Raw genomic sequence first — 26,979 nt, forward strand, 5'->3', positions numbered from 1 at the left:
ATATGAGCAGCTATTGTGCTATTTTCTTTGAAAACATAAATTCCTTACCTCATCTTTTTATGGCTTTTCTTTTTCAGTGTTGGTTCTTTATCACTCTTGTCTTTCTCTGATTTTTCTTTCTTCTCCTTCTTGGGGTTTGTCGGTGGTGCAAACTGCTGATTTACTTGCTGTGCAACCAGCTGAGAAACAGGCCGTGGTTTTCTGAACGAGACAAAAAGAAAAAAAAAAAAAAGTTATTGGCCTTGTTGGCCCATGTAGTTATATTTATATCAATTAATCAGTAAGTAGGGTGAACATGAGGTTTACAACAATCATTTTCTTTCCTGGCTGAATGTTAAATCTCCAAAATTTCATAAAAATGTGACATAAAGGTGAAGGACAGGTTCACAGTTTTTCAAGACTGTCTTAAAATAGTAGTCAGGTCCCCATATTCACACTGAAAGAGCTTGCTGTAATCATTCCTCCAGGCCACGAAGAGATCACCTCTGCTAATTTGATTCCAATGTATGTGGTGGGGGACAAAAACCACAGTCCTCATTCCCTGTAAAAATAAATTCCAAAGTTTATCTGATATTAATATGTGTCTTCAGCAGTCTGAGTCATATCAAGTGGGCATCTTCCAAGGTTACAGTCTTTGAAGTATAAAATGGCCTCTCTCTGTTTCCTCAAAACAGTGTTTCCTTATTGAGCTACTCTGGAGGTATAGTAACATAAAGAGGGACTTCCACACTAAATAGTATGTAGATAGTAGTAACTGCAGATAAACTTTGGAATGTATTTTTTCCACAGAACTAGGACCTCTGGATTTTATCCTCTCTTTGACTGGAAGCGCATTAAGAAAGGCTCTCTTCACATCCAGTCTACACAGCAGGAATGATTACAGCAAGTAAAACCTGTTGGACACTGAACATTGTCTACTATTTTAAGAATCGAACTGTGGTTCTGACAGGTATTTAGGTACATGCAAAAAATTCCGTAAGAGACTGACACAAGCCAGATCACTCATTTCAAAAATCTCGAAGTATCAGTGGGTTAAGCCTGACTCACATCTGACAATGTAACATTACCACTATCTGCTTCTTTTCATGAACTGGAAAGCAATGGTCATTTAATCCTGCTGGCTGCAGGTCCAAGCAATGGAACTGATACAAACACCTTAAACACGTGAGGTCTCAAATTCAAGTTTATCATAAACTGCTTTTTGTTTGTTACTTTAATGCATGTATGTTATAGTCCAGAAGAACCTGTATGGCATTGATAAGGTTGTGTTACAAAACTGTCAGCCAATAGAACTTGATTGTTACAACTTTCATGGAAAGCCCAACATATGACACTACAATACGGACGCAGTCGCGATTTCGATAATCTATAAATTTTTTCGTAAATAGGTTGTGCGGTTCACGTACAGTTCAGGTCCACCCAGCTAAAAGGAATGCAGTCAAATAAAGGAGCGTGTCTCATGTTAGGTTTTGTTGAAACCATTTTGGAGACGTGCTGATTCAACTCTATTTTCACGTCTGACGCTGTGGTTTGTGGTGCTGTCTAACTGTGCTGCGCCTTACTGAGAAGTGTTTCTAATATTTGTCTACCCCACCCACAATGATACGAATGGGGTGGATAAGATATTAGAAACACCACAGTATAATGCAATAAAATTTAACAGTGTAACAGACAGGTTGAAATACTGAGTCCCCACAACAACCTCCAATTTTGACCAGACACAAAAAATAAAAAAATCTCAAAAAAAGACTTTTATTTCTCCCCAGATTATCTGGTTTTATTTATTTATTCAGTCAACTGTTGGGTTTTTTTTTCTGCATATTTTTCCCCCAACATGAAGTTCTAAAGTTTCAGAGCTTGTGGAAATACTGAATCCTTTATTTATTTTTTAGCTCAAAGTAGTAGTCACATTTTCTAAATTCCACCCAATTTCACAAAAAATAAAAAAAAAACTAAATTCATAACCTCGATGGTTGATATGGCCCTGACGACAGATTAGTCTCCATAAAGATGAGTCAAAAACTCTCTAAAACCGTTTCAACAAAAACTGGACATTACAACCTTAAATGGGGATAGGATTTATTGCGGGGCTGTTGTAACAGATAGGCGTATCTGATATACCTGCTAACGATTGTATTTTCTTTTTTCCTTATCCTGCAGTTAACATCAAAGTCTCGCATTTCTTTATCAAAACAGGACTTCGTGAATGCAGGTTACACACAGCTGAAGCTGATTAAAATAGCTGTTCCCTGCTGCGATCGTTAAAAAACAACAAAACAAACAAACAAACCAAAACCAAACAAAAAAAAACATCTACAGTCATTCTCACCGTGTTGACGTCCCCTTCCTGACATCACACATCATGCACTTAAACGCCTCGGTGCCGTTTCTGAATGTGCAGACGCTACAGTCCCAGTGCCCATCGTCGGAGGACGGCTTGCATTGCCGCTTTGGCCTTCAGACAACAACAAAACAAAAATACATTGATAGCGGCACGTTTTCAACGAGAGCAAAGATTTCAGAGAACATCCTGTCTGATATAGGTTACCCGAGCGGGTAAGAAACGACAGTAGGGGACATGTTTTTTCGTCCCAGAAGTCGAGTCATCGAGGAGGTAGCTTTCAGTTTACACGGGCAGTTGCCCCGCATTAGACCAGCAGCCAGCCGCCATGAACAATTCAGTAAAACAGCTCCATCCATTGACCGAGCTCTGTGTTTTCAAATGGCCCAGTAGCGTCTTCGTTCGGGAAGGTACCAGCGACGTTTTTACCTTGTGGGACTCTTCTTGTCTCCCATCTCGCGAAATACTTCGACCCGGCGGACTTGGAAAGGTTCAATGTTACAGGTGGAAAGAAGAAGAAAAAAAAAAAAAAAAAAAAAAACGCATTTAGCTGCTACTCAGCTGTCGTGGAAACTCCTGTCGAAGGATGGCCACGTGACAGCGGCTCACCCAATCACTTCTAGCTCAATAACAACAGAGGGCAGATATAAATGTGACACAACAGCGACGATGTAAAAATCCACAGCGGTGCGTGAGTGGCAAGTGCCGCGTGTGGGCAGGCCTCGAACGCGGAAAGGGCGAGTAAAAAAATAAAAAATAAAAAAATGTAGATATAGATGTTGGAAAACCATTAAGTTACTTAGGTTCTCACGCTTTCTGTAAGTCGTCGCGTTTTCAGTTATAAATGTGTGTGTGTGTGTGTGTGTGGCATCAACAAAAGGGGGGTCTTGGTTTTTCTAGATTTCCAATGAGAGACTACCAAACGTTAGTCAGTCACCAGCAGTTACAAATGTGAATAAATCATGGGTTCGTCAGTCCATCGAGTCTGCAGTTGTAAATGTAAGGCCGTTTATTAACGGCGTTTGGGCCAGATGTCCAGATGTAGCAAATTACTATTAATGCTTCTACTCCGCTACATTTCAGCGGAAAATATTGTACTTTTTTATTTTGGTACCACTTCATTTATTTGACAGCCAGCAAGATATATTTCAGATTAAGATATTACATAGACAACCTGCGATAAGTTTAGAAAATGATACATTGTTATCGATTAAATTTCTCAACGGTATATAAAACGGTTAGCATTAGCTCCACACTTACGAGCTGGGATATTAAAGTTCTGCCTACATGTTAATGTATGAATCCTTATATATATAAATATAACACTGACAGGGGCCATTCTGCTATCTAAAAAAAAATAAGTTTTTCGACTTAGATTGCATTCTGTTGCTACTACGCATGTAATTTTGCTTGTAACTTAGTATTTATACACTGAAGCATTGTTACTTTAACTACTTTAGTGAAAGATCTCAATACTTCCTCCACCACTGGTTTACATAATAAGGTTGGGACATTTTTCTCCTGTTGCCACCAGGGGGTGGCAGCGCATTGCCCTCTAGCAGTAGGTCTTTTCAGCGAAGAAGAACAGGGAACCCTGAGGCTGTGGTTGTTTTGATATTGCTAGCACATACACGCGAAGAGAAAAGTCCGGGCTGCCGTGTAACTTGGCTTCAAGTGTAGAGTAAAGTGTCCTTCTCGGGAGGAATATGTAAAACGCACTTTGTGGCCAGGAGTAGTCACATCATTATTTGGTGAGTGAGTTTCTTACGACTTCCTCTTGTGCTACGATGCTAGCAAGCCAGGTTTGGTAACAGCAGTTCTAATACAGCCTTCCCATCCAGTCATAAACACATAATACATTTCGGCAGAAATGCAAAGTCACTTATTGCCATTTGATACCATTAGCTGTATTATTATTCATACGAGCGGTTCACATTCCGCCAGCGCCTTAGTTGAACTGAGGTCAGAGATCGCCCGTGTGTGTGTATTACAATGTTGTTGTTTTTTTAATGTGTTTTGGTATGTGTCCACAACGGTCTGACGTGAATATGCTTATGCTACGTCAGCTAAACTAGGTTGTTTCCTCTTCCTTCCCATAGGTTCGTCGTTCTCTACTGAGAAATCTGCACCGTACCAGAAGGGGATCCAAGATCGTTCCTTCAGGAGTAAGTGCAAATAATGGCGTTTTGAACGTTTTTACAACTATAACAATTAGATCTGGACTATCGATTATTTTCATTATCATTCATCTGCAAATTATACTCTCGATTGAGAGTTCAAAGTGTGGTCCTCAGATGTCTTGTTTTGTCTGACCAACAGTACAGACCCCAAAGATATTCAATTTAACGTGATATAAACAGAGAAAAGCAGGACATCTTTATATTTTAGAGATGGAAAACAGCTTCTTTCTTTTTTTTTTTTGCCACTTCTGCATTAAAATTACTTAAATGGTTAATCAATTATCAGAATAGTTGCCAATTATTCTTCTATTGATTGACTAACTGATTGATAGAATAATCTTTGCAGCTCTATTAACAATGTTATTAGTAGTCTTTTATACAGACTTTGACCTATGTCAAAGTGTTATGGGTTGTACCACTTTCTTCGGTATGCTGAAATTTTGATTGCACATGCTCAGCAAATCAGTAGGAGCCTATACAACATTACAGTGCCTTGCTATGTGCACATTTTCCAATGTAACAATGTTGGGGAGGATGGAGTCATTATCATCTCTCTATGCAGCCTCCTGTTGCTTTGTCGTTATTTCTTCTAGTTTGGTGAAAGACGATTTTCCCAGTCATTACAGCAGCTAGCCAGCCCAAATCTCAGGAGACCTGTTTTCACAGTGGGATTTTTTCCTGCTTGGGCAGGTATAAGAAGGGGATCATGTCAATGCACGAGTTAAGGAGAAAACTGTCAGTCATCTACTGTAGAGCCTACTTGAAATGATTGTTTGTCCTAAGTACATGCCTATAGAGCACTCCCAGAACACTATGATTGGAGTGAATTTTGTGAGCTGGTTTTGCAAGCCCAGGGGACGGCTGGAGAGACTGTCGGCCAACAGCTTCCACCAACCATCCCCTGCAAACACCTCAGTGGTCTTAGGAAGGGTGCCTACAGTCTGGCAACAGTCTTCATTGCCCATTGTTAGAGAAGCTCGGAGAAACTATGGAACTGTCGTGGTCGAAGCTTTGAATGATCGTAGCTCGAATCTCCAGCTTGTCAGAATTCACTAGGGTGGAGAGAGGGTCTGACACTTTGAGTCAAGGCTTTCTCTGGAAGATGCACTGGCTGCTCAGTTTTTTCGGGCTCAGCCAAAGGGAGGGAAAAGAAATCCTATTCCATTGCTGACCAGGGATGATGATGCTGCACCAAAGAATCGCAGTATTGTTTAAAAAGTACCTGGCCTTTGTTTTGACTGCCTATAGGACAGCATCGTGGGGTTTTCACCCTACTAAGCATATCTATTAAATCCTCTTCCAGTTCATATAAAATGTTTAAATAGACATTTTTTTTTATTTTGCAGTGTCATATCGATATGGTCGAAAATCACTTAGAGATGCTTATGAAGAGCACTTCTCACCAATGGATACAAGAGAGGTAAGTGAAGATGTTATTTTGCAAGACCAAAATCTAATACTCTGACTAAGGCGCCTGGGTAATTAGTGAGAAGAACTGGTTAGTTAACAGTATCCTGAAACTGTTATTGTTTATAAGTTGCAGTCTTGTGATTAGCTTCTTATGACCGTGGTAGGTATTTATGGTAGTATTTAGAGTATTTAGTATTCATTCATTCAAAATTTGTTCTTTTGTAAGTCACTCTTTAGGGTGATATTGATGTTGTAACCACTTCTCATGACCTTTTTTTTTTATCTTACTATGTATAGTGCTGTAAGTAAATTACAGTGTTTATTGAAATTTCAACAACTCAAGTCCAGTGAATAACCTTAAACGGTACAAAAGCCGACAGTAAACTGCCCAAGGTTTAAAAAAAAAAAGGAAAACAGTTAAGGACACCAAAAGTTGGAAAATCATGAAAATTTCATAGAAAACAGGCCTTTTTCAGGGGTTAAGAAATTAACTTACAGCTTTCCTGCAGTAATGGAATGGAATAAATTAGGACTTGAAAGTTAATTATAACAATTCCTACATGTGCCCCATCTTCTTGATTACTTCCAAACCCTCTATCTGTACAGGGGCAGTGTTGGAACAAACTGTGTTACTACGCCCTCTGATGCATAATTAGGACAATACTTTACTGCAGGAAGTCGTACTGTATATTGCTACCAGAAAGGTGAGAAAAAGACAAGTAAAAAAGGAAGACAGACTGGACAGCGGCTTCAAATGCTGGAAGACCAGCACAGTCTCCAGACCTAAACCTCATGAAGCTGGTTTGGGATGAACTGGACAGAAAGTGAAAGCAAAGCAACTTGCAGGTGCAACACATTTGTGGGAACTTCTGCAAAAGGGTTGTGACGAACTTTCCTAACAATGTTTCATTTTCATAGTAGAAAGAACGTCATCAAAGTGTGTTTGGCTGCTGAATGAGTCAAAAATCTAGATTAAATTTAGTTCAACAAAAAGATTCCATGATTCCTTGTTATTTAAAAATTGCCCATTGTTTATTTGTTTTATGCTTTTATTTCAGAAAGACTGAGGCATTGAAATGTGTTAATTTAACAAACAGCTGGAAAAATGGAGGTGTTCTAAAACCTTTGACTGGTAGTGTATAATGTATTTATAATAATGAATAATGCTGTGGATGAAGTTTTTCAGCTGTTTTTGTTATCTTTGTCTGACTAAAATACATTTAAAAACAATTATTTCTGTTTTAAAATACCGTGAACCAAGCTATTCTTTGAGACCTTACACTGTAGAAACCAGTTAGTCATCAGCACCAGCCCTCAGAGAGGGAGGTATGATACTGAAGATGCATTGTGGTATATGCATTTACTGTAAATGCAAATATATAGTACCTTTTGACATCCATTTTGGGGAAAGGCAGCATTATATGATAATTTTCTTACATAGAATTCCTTTACATCACAATGAATTTTCTGAAAGTGTCAATTGTGATGTTTCCAATCAGTAACTTTAAGGTTTATTTTTCTGCAAAACTTGTCATATGTGATTGATTGTCAAATTAGTTTAATGATGGTACTTCCGAACATACTATGTCTACAAATTTAATCTTTTGTCAGGAACAGTTATATCTTCAAAAAATTTATGTTCAGTTTCTGAATTAGGGAGATACAGGCCACACTGAACCCAGGAGCACTTTCGAACCGCATGTTATTAATCATTATGTTTAGAGTTATTCCCATTCAGATTGACTCTAGTACTGGGTAGCCTCTTTGAAGCTTACAGATGGAAATGTAAAATGTGATATTGTGTCCTTTCAGGCGAAAGTTCAACGAGTCCTCAATATTGTTGAAAAGAGGAGCCCTATGCCTCTGCTGAGGTTGGAATATGAGAGAGACTTTCATGACGACCAGTGGTATGGTGGTTCGCGAAATTACCAGGATGCAAGAGAATGTCACGGTGAAGGCAGTTACCCACCCTATGATCGTCGATACTTTGATGAAAACCCCAACTTCGGCAATTTTCGCAGAAATTCCTCACCCCCAAGAAACGTAAGAAAAGCTTGGTATGCATGGTGTATAAACTCAATTCTGCTTTGTTACAGGTTTGAAAACAAATGTAGAAAATCATAGCACTAAATTCAGATCACAGTGTCTGTTTAAATGATGAATAGTTTGACTATTTTCAGCTGATCAAATAGAAACATCAAGAAATGGCATACCAATGTGTATGACTCTAAACTAAGTATGTCAGAAATTTAACAACAGAATGGCAAATTGCATTAGTTTAATTAGGTCCTTGCAGCATTTTTGTCGTTCCAAACAGTGTTATTATAAACCATAGACCACCAGCATTTCCCAATTAAGGTTGTTGTAATTTTTTTTTTTTTTTCAGGAGGGCCCATACTCCCAGCAGTGTTATGGCAGAGATGATTTGAGGCATCAGTTAGACTCAAGGTAATTTATATTGATTCTTCTATTTCAATGGGTCTTAATTAATTAATAAATTAATTAATTTTTGCTTGTTATATACTGTTTATGTCAAAATGTCACTTGCTTCACTGAACTCTTTGTGTAATGCATCAAACCGACCTATAGATGGAAGCAGAGTTCTGTGTTTTGAAAAGTTAATATTATTAGCTTGATATATTTATTGACCCTCGTGGTATGTCTCTTTCTCTCCATGTCAAACCATTGAAAAAAAAAAAAGGGTTTAAACATGCTCATTGGCATAAAATGATTTTAAATTTCATATTCTTTACCCTTAGATTCCACCCAAGAGAACATAATAATATATTGTCCATCATTACAAATCGTTGCGTTGGCAAAGGCCTTGGCAGAAAAGTGCTGCTTTAGAAAATAGATTTAGGAAACATATCTTAATTATCTGTGACCACAATGCCCTTAAGGAAAATTTAAGAGCTCAACCCCACGCAGAGCAGCTAAGTCCAGCAGTTATAACTCCTACATCAACAGACACTCTTCTTGCCCTGGCCACTTCAACATACCAACAGTTTACGGGCCCAGGCCCCCTTTTTCCAGGAGTCATACCAGGCTAGAGAGAGGGACAAAGGGCACTAGTGTATACTCACTCAGCCAAACAACCTCACCCCCACCCTAAGAGGAAAAACAGCTGGACCACTCCCTCTTCAGTTGAACACCCACACACATCTCAGATATTCTGAGCAGCATATATATCGTGTCTTTTTTCTACATCCTTCCTGCATTAAATTAAAATTTATATTCGATATTTTCATGTTTGTAATTTTACTGTAATTACAAGAATTTGCAAAGTTCCAAATTACCTTAAAATCTTTCTGCTGTATAGCAGCTGCGGTCAAATGGTCAAATTATTTAAAGGTTGAAGAGATGCTTACTTTAAAATGCATTTTACCTACCTACACTGCAAATTTAGGCTCAAATACTATAATATACCATAGGTACTGTGATTCCCGGATTCTTGTGGAACCATTACCCATAAATACACAGTCAAATACACTGATTTTTAATTTTTTAAAAACTATTTATTTATTTATTTTGTTTTGCCCCCTGCGAACAATTTTGCACAGGCGTTACACAAGTGTTTGTGACACTGTGTAACACTGCATTAAACATTATAGCATCTTAATTTTGTTACTGCTTCACTTTTTGGTTTTTAGATGGTCACCCTAGTGGACTGACACCCTTGTGACAACTTTTCAGGCTCAAGTTGCACCAGTTTTGATGATAAAGCCTCGGTTAAATTCCCTTGCGGATGCACGTACGAACAGCTGCGGGCACCACGGACACGTAGTTGTTCCTATTATTATACTTTTTAGTACGCTTGGGACCTGCTTGGTGTGGACTATGTGTAGGTGGTGTCCTTGTTGCTTAGTGGCCAACACCAAATTGGAGTTTACACAGGTTGGTACACCCTTTGATGAGGCGGCTGATTGCCTCCTCCCTTGTCCTGTCTCCCAGACAACAAAGCAGGAAGTCTATCCAAAGGGTTCATTTTTGCACAAGATGCTACAGCTCCAAGGTATTAGTCACTTTTTCTTGTTTTTGTACAGTGTCTTTATAAACCCATCTAGTTAAATGAAGCCAGGCTCTCTTTTGCTTTGTGTAGCCATCAAAGAAAAAGGGAATAAAGATGCAAATATTACTAGTTGTTACTAGTTTGTTTTGCCTCATGGGGCACACAGTTATTTTTAGGCTATATGAATCACCAAATTATTGCATTGGTCTTTTCATTTCTTAGTATGATAACTGGCAGTATCGAGAAAATACTTCTTATGGAAAATCTCTGGCTCTGCGATAGGGCATGACCCTTTAAATGTGTGTAACTTCTGGGTGAATGTCTCTCTGGTAAAAGCTTGATCTACCTTCTATAGAGTTCTTTTTTTCATAAATAAAGTACACAACTTTTGATGTTAGTTTTGTCCTGCATGGATGGCGATTCGGTGCTTGGCAAATGGCAGGCTGGGTCTTGGCTACTTCAAACACACTATGAGTCGTAAAAGTTTGAGGCCATGTTACTCCTGCTCTTTGTTTGAGATGTGGCTTGAGTTCAGACAGAGGTCATGACAACCAGGTGCCTTTTGGGTCATTTATACCTCTGGACCTAAATGATGTTTTTGAGACACAAGCTTTTCTTTGAGTCTGGAAAATCATAAAAATGAGCTGCAGTGAACAGTGAAATTTCACCACTTGTACTATTACTTTGTAGACAACTGCTCAGAAATTTGTCATTACATTACATGGTTGAATAAAGATTTGGTGACAGCGCATTGTAACTTCAGCTCCATATTTAGCTTAATCATGGCTATTCCCAAAATTGAAGACAGTTAGCAGTGAAAGAAAACCAAAATTGATTCAACTGTCAGCCAACTATAGCTTGTGCCAAAGTGGAAGATTGCCTCCATTCCACAAATTGATCAGTGTGCCACACTGTCCAGCTGAGTCTGAATTTCAGTATTTGTGGTTTTGCCTTCTATTTATTCTGTTTCCATTACCAATTTGAAGGCATATACTGAAGAAAACACAACACTTTTGCTTCTTAAACCCATAATGATGACAAATTATGAATTTTGAATTTGCACTCAACATGCTCTTGATTTGTTCATCATATTTTGCCTGGACCTTTGTTTACCAATCAGTTGTTTACAGGGTACAGAGTAGCTTTGCCAGCCATTTATTTATCTGTATTTTTGAGGGTTTTTTTTAATGTTTTTCAGGAACAATGGCAGACCTGGTCCCTATTTCCGCAACAGAGGTCGAGGGTTCGGTCCTCCTCGGAGGCCAGTGCAAGACGGAAAAGCCAAGTCAGTCCCCTCACATCCGTATGATTTTATACTATACAGTTAACGAACTGCCAAGTCTGTAAGCTGGCAAGGATGGAAATCAGTTGTCTAGTTTTGATTTAAGAGGCGAGTTTCATTCAGAATTGGCAATCTTAGTCTATAAAGAGCATTGACCAGAGGCTATTGTAGTAATTGGTATTGAAATAAAAACCCAACTCTTAAATTGTATTGATAGAAATTAGTATCCACTGTGCAAGCTTTTAATAATGGGAAACATGATCTTAATCAACAGCCTGTCACAAGTCATCTATTGAAATCTCACTCATTAGGAAAGTTTAAAAAGGCATGACATCTGAGCTTATTATTCAGATGAAGCTTCATCAGAAGAATTAATGCTGAAGGTGTCTGCAGACATACAATAATTACATTTAAGTAATATAGATCCCATTTTTAAGTGCAGCACACTTTTTGAAATGAGTTCTTGCCTCAAGCTATCACATATACATACAAATGGATAAATACATTTATAGACATTACTGATTGAAAACACATTTATCCCAGTTAATTTTGTTTTATTTGCTGCATAGAACCTTTTTTTTAACTCTATGCTTTGGGAGGATCCATTGGACTCCTGAACTTCTTGAGTGTTGCTTATTTCTACAGAGAAGACCATGATAACTACAGGATCTCTCCGCCTGTTGTAATCATGCGGGACCGCTCCCCTGGAAGGAGGGAAGCCCAGCCATCTGTACGTGGGCGCTCTGCGTCAAACAGCAGCAACAGGAGTTTCTCCCCTGACAGAGACAAAGGCTGTGCCAACCAGCAGGCCCAGCTGAGGCGTAAGTATTAAGTCTCAGTTACAACCTTGAGTTGTGATCGGCTGAAAAGAATGAAAGGAAGTCCTGACAGAGCTGACAATGACTAGACAAGCAAGAAGATTTGTAGCACTATTTTATTAATCACTTATGATACTGATCTATTTTATGTAAATATTTTTGTTTGGTGAATCTAAACAAGTTTCCTCACAAAACATGTTTGCTTCATACATGTCTCCACAGCTACTCATGAATATCAGCAATGGAACTGGGGCATAACAACAGTAATACACTGCTACGATTTTTAGTAGTGTTTAATATATGTGCTCTTGTGCCTAAGGGCCCACACCTGTGCCAATAATGATCAGTGGTCAGTACATTTACATGTAACACCACCTAAATTTACATAGCAGTTATTGGGCTGTTCCCTGTTTTGCTTGTAATTAAACTTTTATACCTTAGATATTTTAGCAATCATTATATGATCTTCATCTGATGTTACTTTTTTTTTTATTTCAAGCAAGCAAACTGTATGGAAATACATTTATAGCACTCTGAGAGAGGCAGAGAAAAGGACAAACTTGTCTCTTCTCCAAATCCATTAGGAATTTTCCTGCTCTATCCTCCACCTTTGCTTTCAAATCTGTTGTGCAGAACCAGCAGTAATACACCTTGACCTGCTGCCCCAGCGGATAGTATGGCGTCCAGTAACAAAGCACCACTGTGAACTACTTGACACTCTGATTGGCCACAGCATGTAAAACCTGAAGGAGCATAGATAATGGGAGTGCTAGTAGCAAGAAGAGTTGTGAATTAACCTCATCTAATACAATTATCGTCCTTGGAGCTGTAATAATGTAATGACAACAAGAGAGATCATTTTCCCATTTCAAAGAGACATGTATAGTTATAATGTGTAAAGGAATTAAACCATTCCAGGTGAAGCATCTGTTTTCAGAGGTGCAGTGTGAGGGGTCAGGGTATGCTGAAACACGTTAAGATGTTAATTACGCTAACCCCGCACATTTTTAAAGGCTGGGAAAAAGGATACCCTCGGTTTATTGGGGTGGTTTGGCTTTGAATTGAGAACCTGACCTATTCTTTAGTGAGAAAGGAGTTCATGCGCTGGCTTAACAGTGTCTTCAAAATCACTTTGGGTCTGTCATTTTACATGCTTTCTTTTGTGACTTTTAAAGGCTTCAGAACTTTAATTAACAATGCTGAGCTAATGAAATTTATGGATTCACATTTTATAAAAGCTTGTTTCAAAGCGATCTGACATAAGAAATATTATTAGGCAGAGGGAAAGAAGTGTTCACAATGCTTTGATTTCTAAGATGCATAAACATATTGTGTTGAAAGCTTGGCTCTATGTTATACCACCCTTTGAAGATGCAATAAAGCAGTGAGAAAACAGTTGTACGTCCCACCTCCACTTCCATCTGTGATACTAATTAGAGCAGCAGAGCAAAGTACACAGAAATAGGGTTTTGGTGATAGGGTGTGTATACCAGGCTTTGTCATGCACAGAGGCTCTGTACAATGTCATTTCACAAAATCTTGGTCGTTGACGACTATTATTGGCGGGTAACACCGGGAAGCTGCTGCCACTTACGCCACCATCCGCAAGGCTTTGTGTAGGGTGCAGTTGAAGGCCTTTGGGGCCTTGGTGGACTGGACTCCAGCTCTGAAAACTGGCTCCTGCAATGAGGAATGCCACTTTAGGTGTGTTTCCACCAAAATTCCAGGAACTTGAATCTCCCAAGAGCTAATGTCCAGGAAGTTTCCCAGGGGTAAATGTTCCTCCAGTGCATTTCCAGAGCACAGCCAGAGCCCAGGGAAGGGTCAGCAAATTAGTCCACTGACGTATCAAAAAGACGATGGTTGCCTGTCACGTCATTTGTACATACGACAGTACAGTGTAATGATGACATAGAAGCAGAAATGGAAAGCAAAGCCGAGACTTGGTTGTCAGTCCATCGGTCTGCCGTGGAAAATACTAGTATTCTTGACCATCAGTGATTTTCAGCAGTGCAAACCCCAACCTGAAGGTGTGGGGATACTCATGAGCCCTCTGCTTAGCTCTGATGTGTTTTCCCCAGAGAATGAGTCTCCTGTAGAGTCACCCTGCACCTTTCTGACATCATAACTGGAGTGGGGGGCTGCATCTGGCGATTTTGTAATTGAAACTGACAATCTGAGAAGCACACCCTTTTTATACAGCAACTAACCAGGTTGGCAGAGGTAAGAACTATCCTGCTCATAACTACTTCAGTTACTTTTTCGTGTGTACAAATAAGGTCAACACTATGAATACCTTCGAGGAGAGACTGTCTGAATGTGTGCACCGTTATCCCTATGTGAACAATTTTTGCATCAGTCTCATGTGTTTGATGGCAGGCCAAGTGTGGCCATTCGAAATATCTATAAACACTTGTTAACACTGTTGTTTGTGTGTACACGCCATAATCCCGCTGAGGGACTCCAATTAAGATGTTTTACCTTGGCTCACTTTAATAACTGTGGGGGATTCCTTCAATAAAAACAAACAACTTGACCATATTTGTTTTGTTCTAGACACACTGGAGCCAGAAAAAGGGACAGTATTTCAGTTTAGGAACAGCTGAACTCCTCGACCACTATTGTGTGGGAGGCTCCAAAAAGGGAGTATTTAAAAAAAAAAAAAAAAGATTTAAAAAAAAAAAAGATTTCTACTTTTCAGCTGCCTCATAATGCCTTGGTGTCACGATTGCTCACAGTAAGTGACTGATTATTTAATGTCTCAAAGTAGAAAGCAATTTTTTCCTTCCGTGTTTTTAAAACTATGTTATGGCATTTTATTGTTATTAGACAGCACAGTGCAGAGAACTGAGGAACACGCGAAGAGAGAAGGGAATAAAATACAACTACGGTCCCTATCAAGATTTGAAACCGGGATGTTGTAGTTAACATGGCAATCGTCCCAGACCACCGACCCTCCAGGATGTTCCCCCAGGGTTTATTTTACTGCTGTGCAAAATTAAATAAAAGAGTGCTATGGTTGCCCTTGTGTATTCTCTGGATCAACCTCTTTTTATAGTTGTCTCACCTTCGTCAGAACTTTGTAATTTCCATGATTATCTGTGGATGATCATCTGCTTGGGTGCTCACTGTTCTTTCCATTTCCATCTTTCTTGATATTTTCTCCATAGATAAACCCAATGTGCTGATGAGCCACACTCCCAGCAACTCTGTGGAGGGATCTCCACACAACTCTGGATCTTCAAAGGTAAAAGAGCCAGTTTTGCTCTTACAAGAAACATGTTGCATGAGTAAAATAAAAATAAAATAAAATACGGTAGCATATACCAGATTGCATTCTTGCACCTAATGTACGAGCTGGAGAAAAAAAATCTCAGTTAATGTGAGCTATGCAGACGTGTGATGGAATATCACTTGAACTAATATTCTGCAAGTACATAAAATTACTTTTTTACATTTCCAATGCAAATTTACTCCTCAGCAGATCAAATAGAGTTTGTCACCTAATTCGTGTGGCTCAAACAAAGGGTTCATTCTTTTTATTATAGTCTCAGATTTCTTAACATGGACATTTAACAAGCAACTATTCATTTCATTTGTGTGTAGTCTATGATGAATCACAACCCACCTGCCCGAAACCTAAGAATGCATCAGTTCGAAAAGGATAACAATAAATACTATAAATGCTGATGTAAAATAAAAAGAACAAAAAGACATGAAGTCATCACTCCACACACAGGTTTATATTATTGCAATAACCGTACTTCTTATCTTGGAGTGTTTTTGAACAATGTTTACAACTTTAGTGATAATGTAACTTTAACATATAAAAGGTAAAATGTATATTCATTATTTGTAGTCAGTGGTCCAAAAAAAGGCAAAACTACCAGTATGTTACTGTAAAGACTCAGATAAAAATTGTTCTTTGATTCATGGACTTCTATGTTATGTTTCCTTGAATTGTAAGTGCAACTGGTGTGTTTGTGTTACTGGGTCTTTACTTTGATCTTTGGCTATAAGGATCCCTTAATCAGAGAGATGTACTGTATTTGCCACCTCCATCTCTGTTGACATGTGGCATGCATAATGAGACGTGTATGAAAACAAGAACTCAACACCCGCAAGAGAGCAGAGTTGTCTCTATTTGAAACACTTTGAAATCCGGACCAGTTTCTAAATCTGGTGACCTCAACTCTAACCCTTAACCTTTGGTCCGCCAGGAAAAAACTCCGACATCCGTAGCGGAGTCGGAGGAGGTGGTGGCTGCCAGCATGGAGCCAAAGCTGACACCAGAGGAAGACTTCAAGACTCACCGGTTGGAGGCCATTAGGGCCAAGGCTCTGGAAATTGAGAAGGTAGTAAGATTTTATCCGTGAAACAACCTAACTTCTGTGAATTCTCTTGACTCCTTGTTGCATGTGCCATAATATAGCTCGTCTCCACTGTCTTTGTTAGAGATTAACCTTTCTCCATTATCACAGGGTCTCTCATATAGCGTAAAAAGCTTTATTTTAACAAGATATCAGCTTTTACTGAGTTATAAAATCTTATTTTCTTAAAACGAATGGGAAAATCTGCCAATGAAGTGAGATTGCTTTTCTTGTTTCCATGAGCAACTTTTATATTCATAATAAAGGGAAAGTCTGCTTTATCCTTCTCTCAAGATACTGATACTCATATTTTTAAAAAAGTTTTGAAAGAAGAGAAACAGCAAGGGAAACCTGGGGACGTGTCTCACCTCTTTGGCATTGTTTTATTATGACATTTATTTCGTGTTCAGTCTTTTTAACTTACATGAGGCTGACCCCTTATTGCCTGTTTTACATCACACCTGACGACCCAGAATATCCTGAGTCAAAGTGATTACACAGGACATGGGCACAGGTCAGGGTTGGTGTCAGTGGGCAGCTGTTCTGAGATTAAAGTGGTGCCCTACACCATCGCATAACACAGATACTGCATCACTTTGTTTATTTCATTTATACAAAAAAAAATTATTTTGTACACTTCAACTGCGACCATAAGCCCTAGAGAACCAAGGTTCTTATTGGTTCCACCTTATTGTGTGGTTACACCTTGTTACATGTGTGAGCTTTACCCTGATATCGAGGTGGGTCAGGTGCCTGGACAACCCTTTTACACTAGTTTCATGATGTGGCTGAGAGTATTGTATTTGAGGAACATGTATTGGTGTAGAGGAGGAGGATGAGTCAGTAGAACAGTCCTTAGCACCTCAGGTTTTGATGCCTCTTGTGGCTTCCTATTTGGAGTTGCACTTCTTTCCCTCCCCTTCATCGCTCTCCACTACAGTACCACTTATCTGTTCCCGTTAAAGCAGGGCAGGAATTGCCCTGCAGGGTGCAGGCGGGCCACCCACAGTGTGGTACGTCTCTTGGCATAAGCAGCCACATGCTTACCCTGCCATTTCCAACTACTCCTATAGACGTGGTGAGAGGCAGAAACCTCTACAGTCTCTTTACTGTAACATCTGCCCCGGGCTCAGTCAAACACACACTCATCCATCGCTGCTGTGGATTGCCAAACAGAGCAGGTCATGTAGTGGGCAGAGCTGGACCTCAGATCTCCTTAAACTTGTTTGAAGGAACTGCTCCAATTCACATCAGTTAGTGTAAAACAACTGACTTTCCTAATTTTCCTATTATTCAGCGAGGTCTTAATACTATTTATACAACCCTGTTAGCAGGGGTTTGTTCAGTTGGAAATGGATTTGTAGCAACAGCAAAGCTCATTGTTTTTCAACCAAGAACTTGTAATGCATTCTTTCTGTGGGTGTTTCAGGGTTATATAGGAAATCAGAAACCTCAAACAAATTCATTGACACAGTAAACATCCCTGTTTATGACACTGTTTGTCATAACATGTTTCTAAATGCTAAATCATTTCATCACGGGCATAATGATTTCACCAATGCAACAGATGACCAGTGGAGCAATTTAACCCTCTTTTGAGTGACCACAGAACAAATCAGAGCAGGTAAAATAGCAGCTCCAAGCAATAGGAATTTAGAAAATATCCGTTCAAAACATAGCAAAGTGCCTGGGAGTGATTTTCAGAGAAATATGTTCATCATCTCAATCAGTGCAAATGAAACATATCCATTTCAACTATTAGCCCCTCCATCAAGAGGTCCGGTTTGCAGCTTGAGTGATTAAAATGGCTCTTTTAATATCCCCTAATGTGTACCAGCCCTCAAGTCATTACCCGACTTCCCTTATTATGCAGGACCCCTGCCTGCATCAGTGCTCATTTGAACAGAGCCTCACTTAATGTCTATGTGAGTGCCTTATACATAATCTCACTCAAACCTTTAACTTCCCAACCCCCACACGGTATCCAGGCGCACACTCCTGTTGGTATGTTCACAATTTGGACCTCCACAAACATCCGATTTGGGCAGAAGCCCACTTTTTAAGGCTCCTCCTTAAGGCCCCTAGTGTTGCTGTTTCTCTTGGGGCTCCAGCCCGCCCTGTGTGGCCCCTTTAGTATCAAGCCTAATGATCAGCTCATGGCTTCCACTCCAGGGAGGGAACTTAGCAGAACCTCCCTGCAACCTTTTCTCACAGCATAAAGAGCACGCTCAGGTCAAAAGCCCCCTTCCTGTTTGTTTAAGTAACATGGGAGCAGTTTTTACAAAATAGTAGGCCGTTTGAAGTCACCCCGCAATTGTTTAGTCCTTTAATAAATGTGGAGTCATGCTCTTCATCTCACACAAATTTACATGCATTGTCATGTGCAGGTACACGATAGCTCCCAGTCTTCTAAGTTCCAGTACGTTAAAGGAAAATGTCTTACAATGAGTTCATAGTTCATTATAAGGCCACTTTTTCCAACGCTTTCCTCATCCTATTTTGAATCTTTCAAGTGTGTAACTGTGTATATGGGATATAATTAAGTGAAAATGTAATCACTGTCAACAAAGGCTGTAGCTTGGGAAAAGCTTAGGAAGGTTTTGTTTTGAAAGATGGCAAACATAATCAACCCTAAGTGATTAGAGGGATACTGGTTTGTGGGACATACACCACATGTTTGTGTCTCATTTAGCCCTTGTTTCCTCTCACATCTTAAAACCTGGAACCAATTCTTGCTCCTCCCAAATAATGCTCACTTAGTGAAAAAGTTTAACAAAGGAGAAATCTGCACTTAAGAGGTAGGGATGAGATCATGGGGGGGTTTTATTAAATTGTGTGTTATTGAATTGTTTATTATTTAATTAAGATGATATAATAGAAAAGCTTCAGAATAGCGTAGGACTTCTAATACTGTATGCAGACAGAGAAGGAAACCTGTTTGTTGAATGAAGTTGACCCTGAGTTTAGCTGACCACATGTGTCGTGAGTCTCTGACTTCCTTGTGGTCGGCAGTGAGGACTGTCATTATGTGGGGCCACGAATTCGCTTGACATGATCTGCAGACATTAAAGCATCAGCCTGTGTCCAAACATAACCCACAGTCTGGGACATGTCTGTCCAAATTTTCTTCCCTTACCTTCCCTGATTGTGTGTACAATGCATGTTGTGATACAGCAATAATAACAATAACTTGTATTACTTTAACATTCATAGTCATAATAGTTATTCTATCCTACCATAACACTTGATACATTTTTCCATGTACCTGGTGTAAACAGCATTATAAATTCATGAACTGTAGCGCAGAATGTGGGTTAGGGATGCAGGAATGAATAGATAAGTGAGAATCAGCTATCTGAACAAGTTGTGGCTAGTTCAGCAGGGGAATTATCAGGGGAGAGAGGGAGTGAAATGAAAAAATCAATGAAGAACTGAAGTCATCTAGGAGCTGGAGGCATTGCAGTTTTTGTTTTTTTTTTTAAACATAATTTTAATTATCAGGTAGAGCATAAAATAGAGACCCTTAATTTTCTCCAACCAGATTTTGAATGTGTAATTTTATAATTTCACATTATTTAGCCCACTACGGTCCCACACGCAACACATTGTGCATCTGGGGTTTTTTTCTCCCCAAAGGGTACTCTCAGTAGCCTCTCAAAGCCTTTTGGTTTGTAAGCCTTGGGCCTTGCTTTTGCTTGAGAACAGTGAGTGCTTCTCATGTGTTCTCATAGTTTCCAGCCTCATTGTTCCATACTGAATGCCATAGTATTTTTGCTTCTTTGACCTCTTCTGTGTTCAAAGCCCCACCCAGATTTTGATGGAAAGGACTTTGATAATGACTGTGGCATATTTTATGTTTCCTTAAATATTGTACTATCACAGTCCTACACTGGATTTATTTTTTTGTTACTCACTCAGTAATGACAGGCATACTCCAGTAGATCATATCGGGTGTATTACCATATTATTTTGCTCAAAACCCCAAAGAAATTCTCATCAAGTACAGTTAAATCATTTGATTGGGATTTGAATGAATTTACAATAGCTCTTCTGATCACTACACAAAATGATGGATACATGATTATGTTAGTTAGGCTAGATGCACATTATGTAATGTGTATGTAGGCAAAGAAGCAGCAGTTGTGGTTTTAAATTTCCTCATAACTGACAGAACCCTGGAATATAACCGTTTAACCGGTTAACCTCACATTCTGCTCAGGACTGGACACTGATTTAAGTTGACAGGCAGCATTTTCCTTGTCAAAATTACCACAGCTGATGCCTTGTGTTTTATTGCGTTACAGTAACAGAAAGTTAACATTAGATAAGATACTGTCACCTCATTTTTCTTCTACAGTGAAGGCCTGCACAGCCAACATTCCTAAAATGGCTATGCAGCTGAGCATGACACAGATATACAGTACCTCTAATAAAGATAAACAGTATGATTAAGTCACCACTTTGAAGAACTAGGTCATATCTCCTGACACTTGAGTAAAATTGACACAAAGAGTGACTGTTTTCCATATGATCAAGTGAATTCCTGCAGCCAATCCAAAAAAAGATGAAATAGAGATGATAGTGACCATGTTTTTAGAGATAAATATGTCCTTTATGACTGCATACATTTGCCTGTTTGGATGTAGACATTATCTACTACTCAGCTGTAATTGGATTTGATTTCTAACTTGTATTGGATAGCAGAGTGATTGTTTTAAGCCGCAGAAACACATTCTTTCTGCCCCAGTGACTTTAATTTGAGGGAAGAGGTGATCTGGGCTGCATTAACTCAACCTTGGAGGACCCCATTGTACAAATCTGCTCCTTGACAGGCTAGCGTAGCCCTAAACCTCTGGCAGTTTCAGTGTAGGGCCCCACATTTAGCCTTTTCTCCCCAGGTGATAAAGATGTTGTGAGCTTGCACCTGGGACTCTAATAAAGAACTTAACAGCCGTTTTGGGTCGGCAGTAAAATCTGAGAGGGATGTGAGAGATTACAATGGGGTGTGAAAGAATGCTACAGCACCACAAAGATACTCTGACACCTAATGTTCCCTTGGTTATGGGCAGACATGCACTTGAATAGGCTCGCTTAAACACTTTGACACACCTGTTTCACGGAATATACCAATTTACCAGAACTGTGTTCATTAAATTCACAGTTAGGTGTTGATACAAGAGTCGGTCTGTAGAATTCAAAGAGCTGAGAGATGGAGCTACTCACTTGTTTGTTAGGTCCATTCCAGTTTTTGCTAAATGGGCCTTTTAAATAATATCACAAAATTATAAACTTATAGATTTTGTTTAGTACAGAATTTATTTTTTTATGCATGTAGCTGTTCTATGTGCGTGAAATACCAACAAATTCAGTCATTATGAGGTGTGTGCGTGTGCATGCTCCATGTGTGGAAATTTGTAACACAACCTGCTACCATTTAGATTTAGATTTAGATTTAGCAGTGTTCAGTTCAGTTGTAAAACACATTAGCAAACCATGAACAAGCTATAATTGCTATTTCTTCTTGTCAATCACAGGAAAACATCACTCAGCAAACACTCTCAAGTTGATTGACAAACCTATATTTGGGATTATGATCAGATGGAAAACACAAAATGATTATTTTCAGCTTAAAGTAAATTAAGTATTTAAATAACCCTTTACTTTATATCTGAGCGCCTTAAGGACAGACAAGCTTATAATGTGTCATGCTTTTTAATCCAACAAAAGTTGGGTTTGTTTTTCTACACTATATACGTCATTGAATCATTATGAATATTAACATTCCTGACCTGATTGTTATGTGTGCAGCATTATAGGCAGGACTGTGAGACATTTCGCACGGTGGTGAAGATGTTGGTGTCCAAGGAGCCCAGTTTGGATAATCTGCTGCAGACTCCACTGGATGAGAACCTGTTGGAGATCAAACAGCGCTGCTTAGATGCCCTTAGGCACTTTGTGAAGGAGCTGGACGAGGTATTAGAGCAGCCGGACACTTCAGCACAAGCAACAGGTCACAAAACACTGGAGTAACAATATTGAGTCTTAAAATTTTATTTCTGAAATAAGTAGAAAATATCCCCTGAAGAAAGAAACCATTTCTTTCAAATTTTATTCACTTGTTTTATTTTTAATCATGTTCTTTTATCAAATAATAAAAAAATTTGACTCATTATTAGCAAAAGACAGGATATCCGACTGTGACAATTTTCTACTTGCTGCTACATAAATAAGATTTAAGACTCAATACCAGATTAAATAATTGTTAAAAAGGATATGTCGTTAAAGTGAAATGCCTTCAGTATAATAAAATCAAAAGGAGAGGAGCCTTGTGGAGAGAAAAGCTCAATATAAAATGTCAGGTGCGTTTTTACCATGAACCATGTCGTGGAAAAACTGTTGAAAAATTATTACATTCAGTTAATTACAGAGAAATTACATTTTAAATTGATATGTTAAATGTTTCATCATTCACCCAGCTAGAGGCTTGGGCTTATTGTTGAATCCAACTGATAAAAGCACTTGCAGAAAGAATGAATCAAATAATGAAACCTTCCTATTAAAACCTTTCATTCAGTCTTTACTGATGTATAATGTTTTCCTCTTCCAGTATCTGTATTTTTTGCAGCTGAGGCTGCGAGTGCAACTAATACCAACTGTAACACAAGGATTCTCAAACCAGTATCAAAGGTTACAACTCTATAAGGTGTTTTGCAGTGCAGCACTATTCTGTATAGAAAAGACCCTGCATTATATGTAAATCCTGCATTTTTGTCTAATTGTGAGTTAAAGTGAACAACTTGTGAATATTGCCTTTTATATTCTTTGTAAATAAAAGTTAAGGCCTTGAATAAAGCTGTTTTTTTTAATATCCATTAAATACGTTTGCGCATTAAAAAACAACACAAATCATGATATATAGATATTTTTTATTACAATTATCATCTATCTTAGCCTTATATTCCAGTTTGTACATTTATACAGATTACAATGATTTGCTTACAATACAATGAACCATAAATACACCACTCAACCAGGCCTTTTAATACACTCAGTGTTTCTCGTATGTTAGCAGTGCACAAGCCTTGAAGAAAACACATTTGAAAAGCTTGGGTCAGTATAAATTTTTATTTATTATTGTTTTATTTCTGACACCCTCATAGAAAAATGTCTCTGTAGCTATTGCCAATAGTTGAATGTTTCCGCTATTTTGGTACAAAGCATGTCATGAACTCAAGGGTATAAAAATAGCCTTTTTTTTTTTTAAATTCTACAATATATACATTAATATCTGCACTGTTAAATAAACAGTTTAGATGGTGTTTTATAAATATGCATTACTCTGAAATTCTTTCTTACTTTATTGGCAGATTGCAATGCTACAGAAGCATACACCAATGGCACAGTAGAATTAGGACTTGTATCTTACACAAACACCTTGGTAAACTGAGTGCTGTGAAGCATTTACTAGCAAGCAGTTGTTATTGCATTTTAAACAGCGGACAAGAGGCAGGTGCATGGCAGAGCATTACCCAAAGCTGAGGATAAGAGAGTAATGAAAGTCTACGAAATTATACAGTTTTTCCCCTTATGCCCTTTCTTCTTTTTGGACTTAGTCCGTTGGCCATACGGAGGAGAAGACATGCCTACCACAGGGCTGGGCAAGTCCTCAGTGTAGTAGTGTCTGTGGGGCCTAGGCTGAGGGATTGGCTGACCCAAGAAAAAGCCCTCCTCCTCCGAATCAGAGGAAGAAGAAGAGCATGTAGAGCACCAGTCATCATCATCCCCATACAGCCCCAAGAACCTCCCCATTGCTGGGCCTTGTAGCCCATAATCTGACAAAGCAGCAGGACTGGGTTGGCCGTGGAAGGCTTGGAGACCCTTGGGGCCAGGGGCGTTCCCTCTATGGTCCACTTTGTAGCACATTTGGGCCCTCTCCTTGGGCAGAAGGTTAAGAGCATTGTCAGAGCGAGACTTGCGACTGCGGCGCCTCCTGTGGTGGTGATGGTGGCGACCAGAGGGAACATCCTGGCCCTGCTCCTCAAAGTGGTACACTCTCCGGGGAGTCCGTTCGCTCATTGGAGGCTGGCGTACTGGCAGATCACCATAATGCCCATTATCCACCACATCATCAGAGAATTTGACTTGCTGAGGCCTAGACTGTGAACGCGTCCTCCTGAGGGCAGGTACGTGAGGTTTGGGTCTGTCCTCTGGAAGAGGCACCTCCTCCTCTTCTGGAACGTTCTCCTCCAACTCCTCCTCCTGCTCGGATACAAGGCTCTTAAGAGAATTTGCACTTCTGTGTAACATAGAGGAGTTTAGAGTTCCCATATTACTGGTCTTCTCACAGTCTTCCGTCTCCAGTTCATGGAAGCCTTGCAGGGAATATACCAAAGGTCTATCTTTACTATCACCATCTACTGAAGCCCCTGGAGAAGAGAGAGAAAAATTCTAAAATGTTTGCACATGGACTCGACGCTGTTTTAAAAAAACAACTATTTCAAACACCTGATCGTGTCAAGTCTACTCACCAGTAATATTGGAGAGAGCCAATGAGTCCATGGAGTCTCGGACACTCTGATCTGTTTTCTTGAACTCGTCCGTGATACACTCCAAAGAGTCATTGTACCATTGTGGATCCTCTCCCTGGAAGCCTCCTCCAGCCCCATGATCTAGCTCCAACTCCTGGATCTTTCTACTGCTCGCTGGACCCGGGTGACTACCGTAGGCTGAGTCACCTAGCCCATCCTGTGACTGGGCCCAGTACATGTCAGCTTGGTACTTCTTACTGGCCAGGCTCCCCCTTCCTCCTCCACTGCCACTACCAGCTTTAGAGGACTCCTGTTTTGACTTTGCATCTTTTTCAGCTATCCAGAAATCTGTTGGTCTGGAGTCATTGGCTTGCTGGAAGATCCCGTGTTCCCCAAACTTTAATAGCAGCTGAGTCATGTAGTCTTCATGCTCAGCCCACTCCTCCTCCTGGTCCTCAGGTGCCTCAGTCTCTTCACCACGTCCTCTCCAGAAATGGTCATCAGATAAGTTCATGTGGGCCAGTTTGTTGGTCAGGGTGTCATCAGCATTTCCACTGAAGCCAGGGAATTTATAGTTGACAGAAGGTGAGAAGAGGAGTGATTGTCTGCATTGATCAGCTGAGCGACTGCTTTTTCCCATGCGCACACTGCGGCGTGATTCACGTGAGCGGGCTGACTGGAAGGCAGAGTCAGAGGAGTCAGATGCATGTACATCTTCCCCAAGACTGCAGGCTTTGGAGCAGTAAATATTACCCTGGTGTGGCAGGAAGGGGCAGCCCAGTAGAGAGCTCTTACACTGGGCACAGCTGAAGCAGCTCTCAGTAGCATGCCAGTGAAGCCCATCATAGGTCATCTGGGCATGGTCAACACCTGGAAAAGGAGAAACGTTGATATGGTTAGCAATACTACTCTAAAGCTAGACAATCATCACAGGTGTTTTACTTTAACTCTAGAAAATCATCATCTTACCAATGTGATCTCCACAGGCCTCACAATACTCTGCATAGAGAGACTCAAAGCAACCGCAACAGTATGGTCTGCCATCCTTCATAATATAGCGCTGCCCCCCAAGAATTGTCTCACATTCAAAACAGGAGAAGTGCTTCATGTGCCAATGGCGCCCCTCTGCCTCTGTGCACTCATCAGCAAAAATTATCTGTAGACAAAGAAATACACTGGATGAAACAAAACAGCCATCTTTTGCCTTCCTGACTGTCTATATATTCATGCTGAATTTATTCAAGTCAGTGAAGAAATGAAATAAATGTTATTGTTATCCCAGAGGAAATTTGGAAAACCATAAACCTCAGACTGGATGTTTTTCCTCTACTACATTCTTTTATCTCGGTATTTCAGTTTTGTGGTTTTACCTCGTCGCAGGCTGAGCAGCGTGGTTTGAGCAGCTCAGCGTGGTGCCTTCCACAGTGGATCTTTCCGTCGTGGTAGAAGTAGATCAAATCCACCAGTAGTTCGCTACATGTGGAGCATGCAAAGCATGAAGGGTGCCAGCACAGCCCAGGGCCTGCCCTTGAGGCAAACACTGCCATTTCTCCACCGTTGATATTTTCACCACACTGCAATATGCAGACATGATGAAATCGTTGATTAATCATCCTGAAATTACTCTGAAATTGCAGCTGTGATAAGGTTGTGTGATTGCTGCATAGGTAACCACATCTATCACACAGTCTGTCACACAACTGCATGGACATAACTTTAGCTGCAAACCCAAATTTGCTCCTAATGTAACGCAAATCCTGGTCCATAGAAACTAAATCATCGTATGGCTTCCATGTCCATTTGCCCTGTTGATGGTGGGGTAAATATGTGGCCCATCTGTGTGTGCCAGCCCACCTGGTTGTCTTAACTGCAATCCCACAGTGGCTGATTTGTTTTTCGTTCTGGACCTATCCTCCTGACCGATGTACATATGAGGACATAACTTTTCAAATAAACTACAGTGACTTTGGCTAGAACACGCAGTTAAGAAGAAGAAAACAAGAGAAAACAATCTTGGGGAAAGTATGGGTGTCTTGTGGAG

The 26,979-nt window shown here is 39.8% G+C and overlaps 3 protein-coding genes across 12 annotated transcripts in view; 1 reads left to right on the forward strand and 2 right to left on the reverse strand.

Annotated features, from left to right (window-relative positions):
* Window positions 1-2,868, reverse strand: part of LOC120793004 (YY1-associated factor 2-like) — a 3,907-nt gene extending 1,039 nt beyond the window's left edge. The window contains exons 1-3 of one of the 2 annotated variants that reach the window (XM_040132538.1): window positions 2,771-2,868; window positions 2,330-2,455; window positions 49-201 (exon numbers count right to left, since the gene is read on the reverse strand). In XM_040132538.1, coding sequence (XP_039988472.1) covers window positions 49-201; window positions 2,330-2,455; window positions 2,771-2,796 — 305 coding nt within the window. In that variant the 5' untranslated portion in view covers window positions 2,797-2,868. The other variant, XM_040132537.1, reaches the window with a different exon arrangement.
* The window catches only part of LOC120793002 (periphilin-1-like), a 27,109-nt gene extending 3,851 nt beyond the window's left edge, over window positions 1-23,258 (forward strand). The window contains exons 1-11 of one of the 7 annotated variants that reach the window (XM_040132532.1): window positions 2,441-2,556; window positions 4,441-4,506; window positions 5,868-5,941; window positions 7,744-7,974; window positions 8,318-8,379; window positions 11,139-11,225; window positions 11,868-12,043; window positions 15,211-15,287; window positions 16,261-16,395; window positions 22,219-22,383; window positions 23,018-23,258. In XM_040132532.1, the coding sequence (XP_039988466.1) occupies window position 4,506; window positions 5,868-5,941; window positions 7,744-7,974; window positions 8,318-8,379; window positions 11,139-11,225; window positions 11,868-12,043; window positions 15,211-15,287; window positions 16,261-16,395; window positions 22,219-22,383; window positions 23,018-23,167 (1,158 nt within the window). In that variant the 5' untranslated portion in view covers window positions 2,441-2,556; window positions 4,441-4,505 and the 3' untranslated portion in view covers window positions 23,168-23,258. Of the gene's footprint in view, window positions 1-2,440; window positions 2,557-2,648; window positions 2,752-2,978; window positions 3,160-3,875; window positions 4,093-4,440; window positions 4,507-5,867; window positions 5,942-7,743; window positions 7,975-8,317; window positions 8,380-11,138; window positions 11,226-11,867; window positions 12,044-15,210; window positions 15,288-16,260; window positions 16,396-22,218 lie in introns of those variants that run through there. The other 6 variants (XM_040132528.1, XM_040132534.1, XM_040132531.1 and 3 more) reach the window with 6 other exon arrangements.
* Window positions 23,259-23,660: 402 nt separating this feature from the next.
* The window catches only part of prickle1a (prickle homolog 1a), an 89,020-nt gene continuing 85,701 nt past the window's right edge, over window positions 23,661-26,979 (reverse strand). For all 3 annotated transcript variants that reach the window (XM_040132521.1, XM_040132520.1, XM_040132522.1), the window contains exons 5-8: window positions 26,309-26,512; window positions 25,908-26,094; window positions 24,939-25,808; window positions 23,661-24,836 (exon numbers count right to left, since the gene is read on the reverse strand). In XM_040132521.1, the coding sequence (XP_039988455.1) occupies window positions 23,971-24,836; window positions 24,939-25,808; window positions 25,908-26,094; window positions 26,309-26,512 (2,127 nt within the window). In that variant the 3' untranslated portion in view covers window positions 23,661-23,970. The remainder of the gene's footprint in view (window positions 24,837-24,938; window positions 25,809-25,907; window positions 26,095-26,308; window positions 26,513-26,979) is intronic.

Source organism: Xiphias gladius, chromosome 8, assembly GCF_016859285.1.
Source record: "Xiphias gladius isolate SHS-SW01 ecotype Sanya breed wild chromosome 8, ASM1685928v1, whole genome shotgun sequence".
NCBI classification, from domain to species: Eukaryota; Metazoa; Chordata; class Actinopteri; order Istiophoriformes; family Xiphiidae; genus Xiphias; species Xiphias gladius.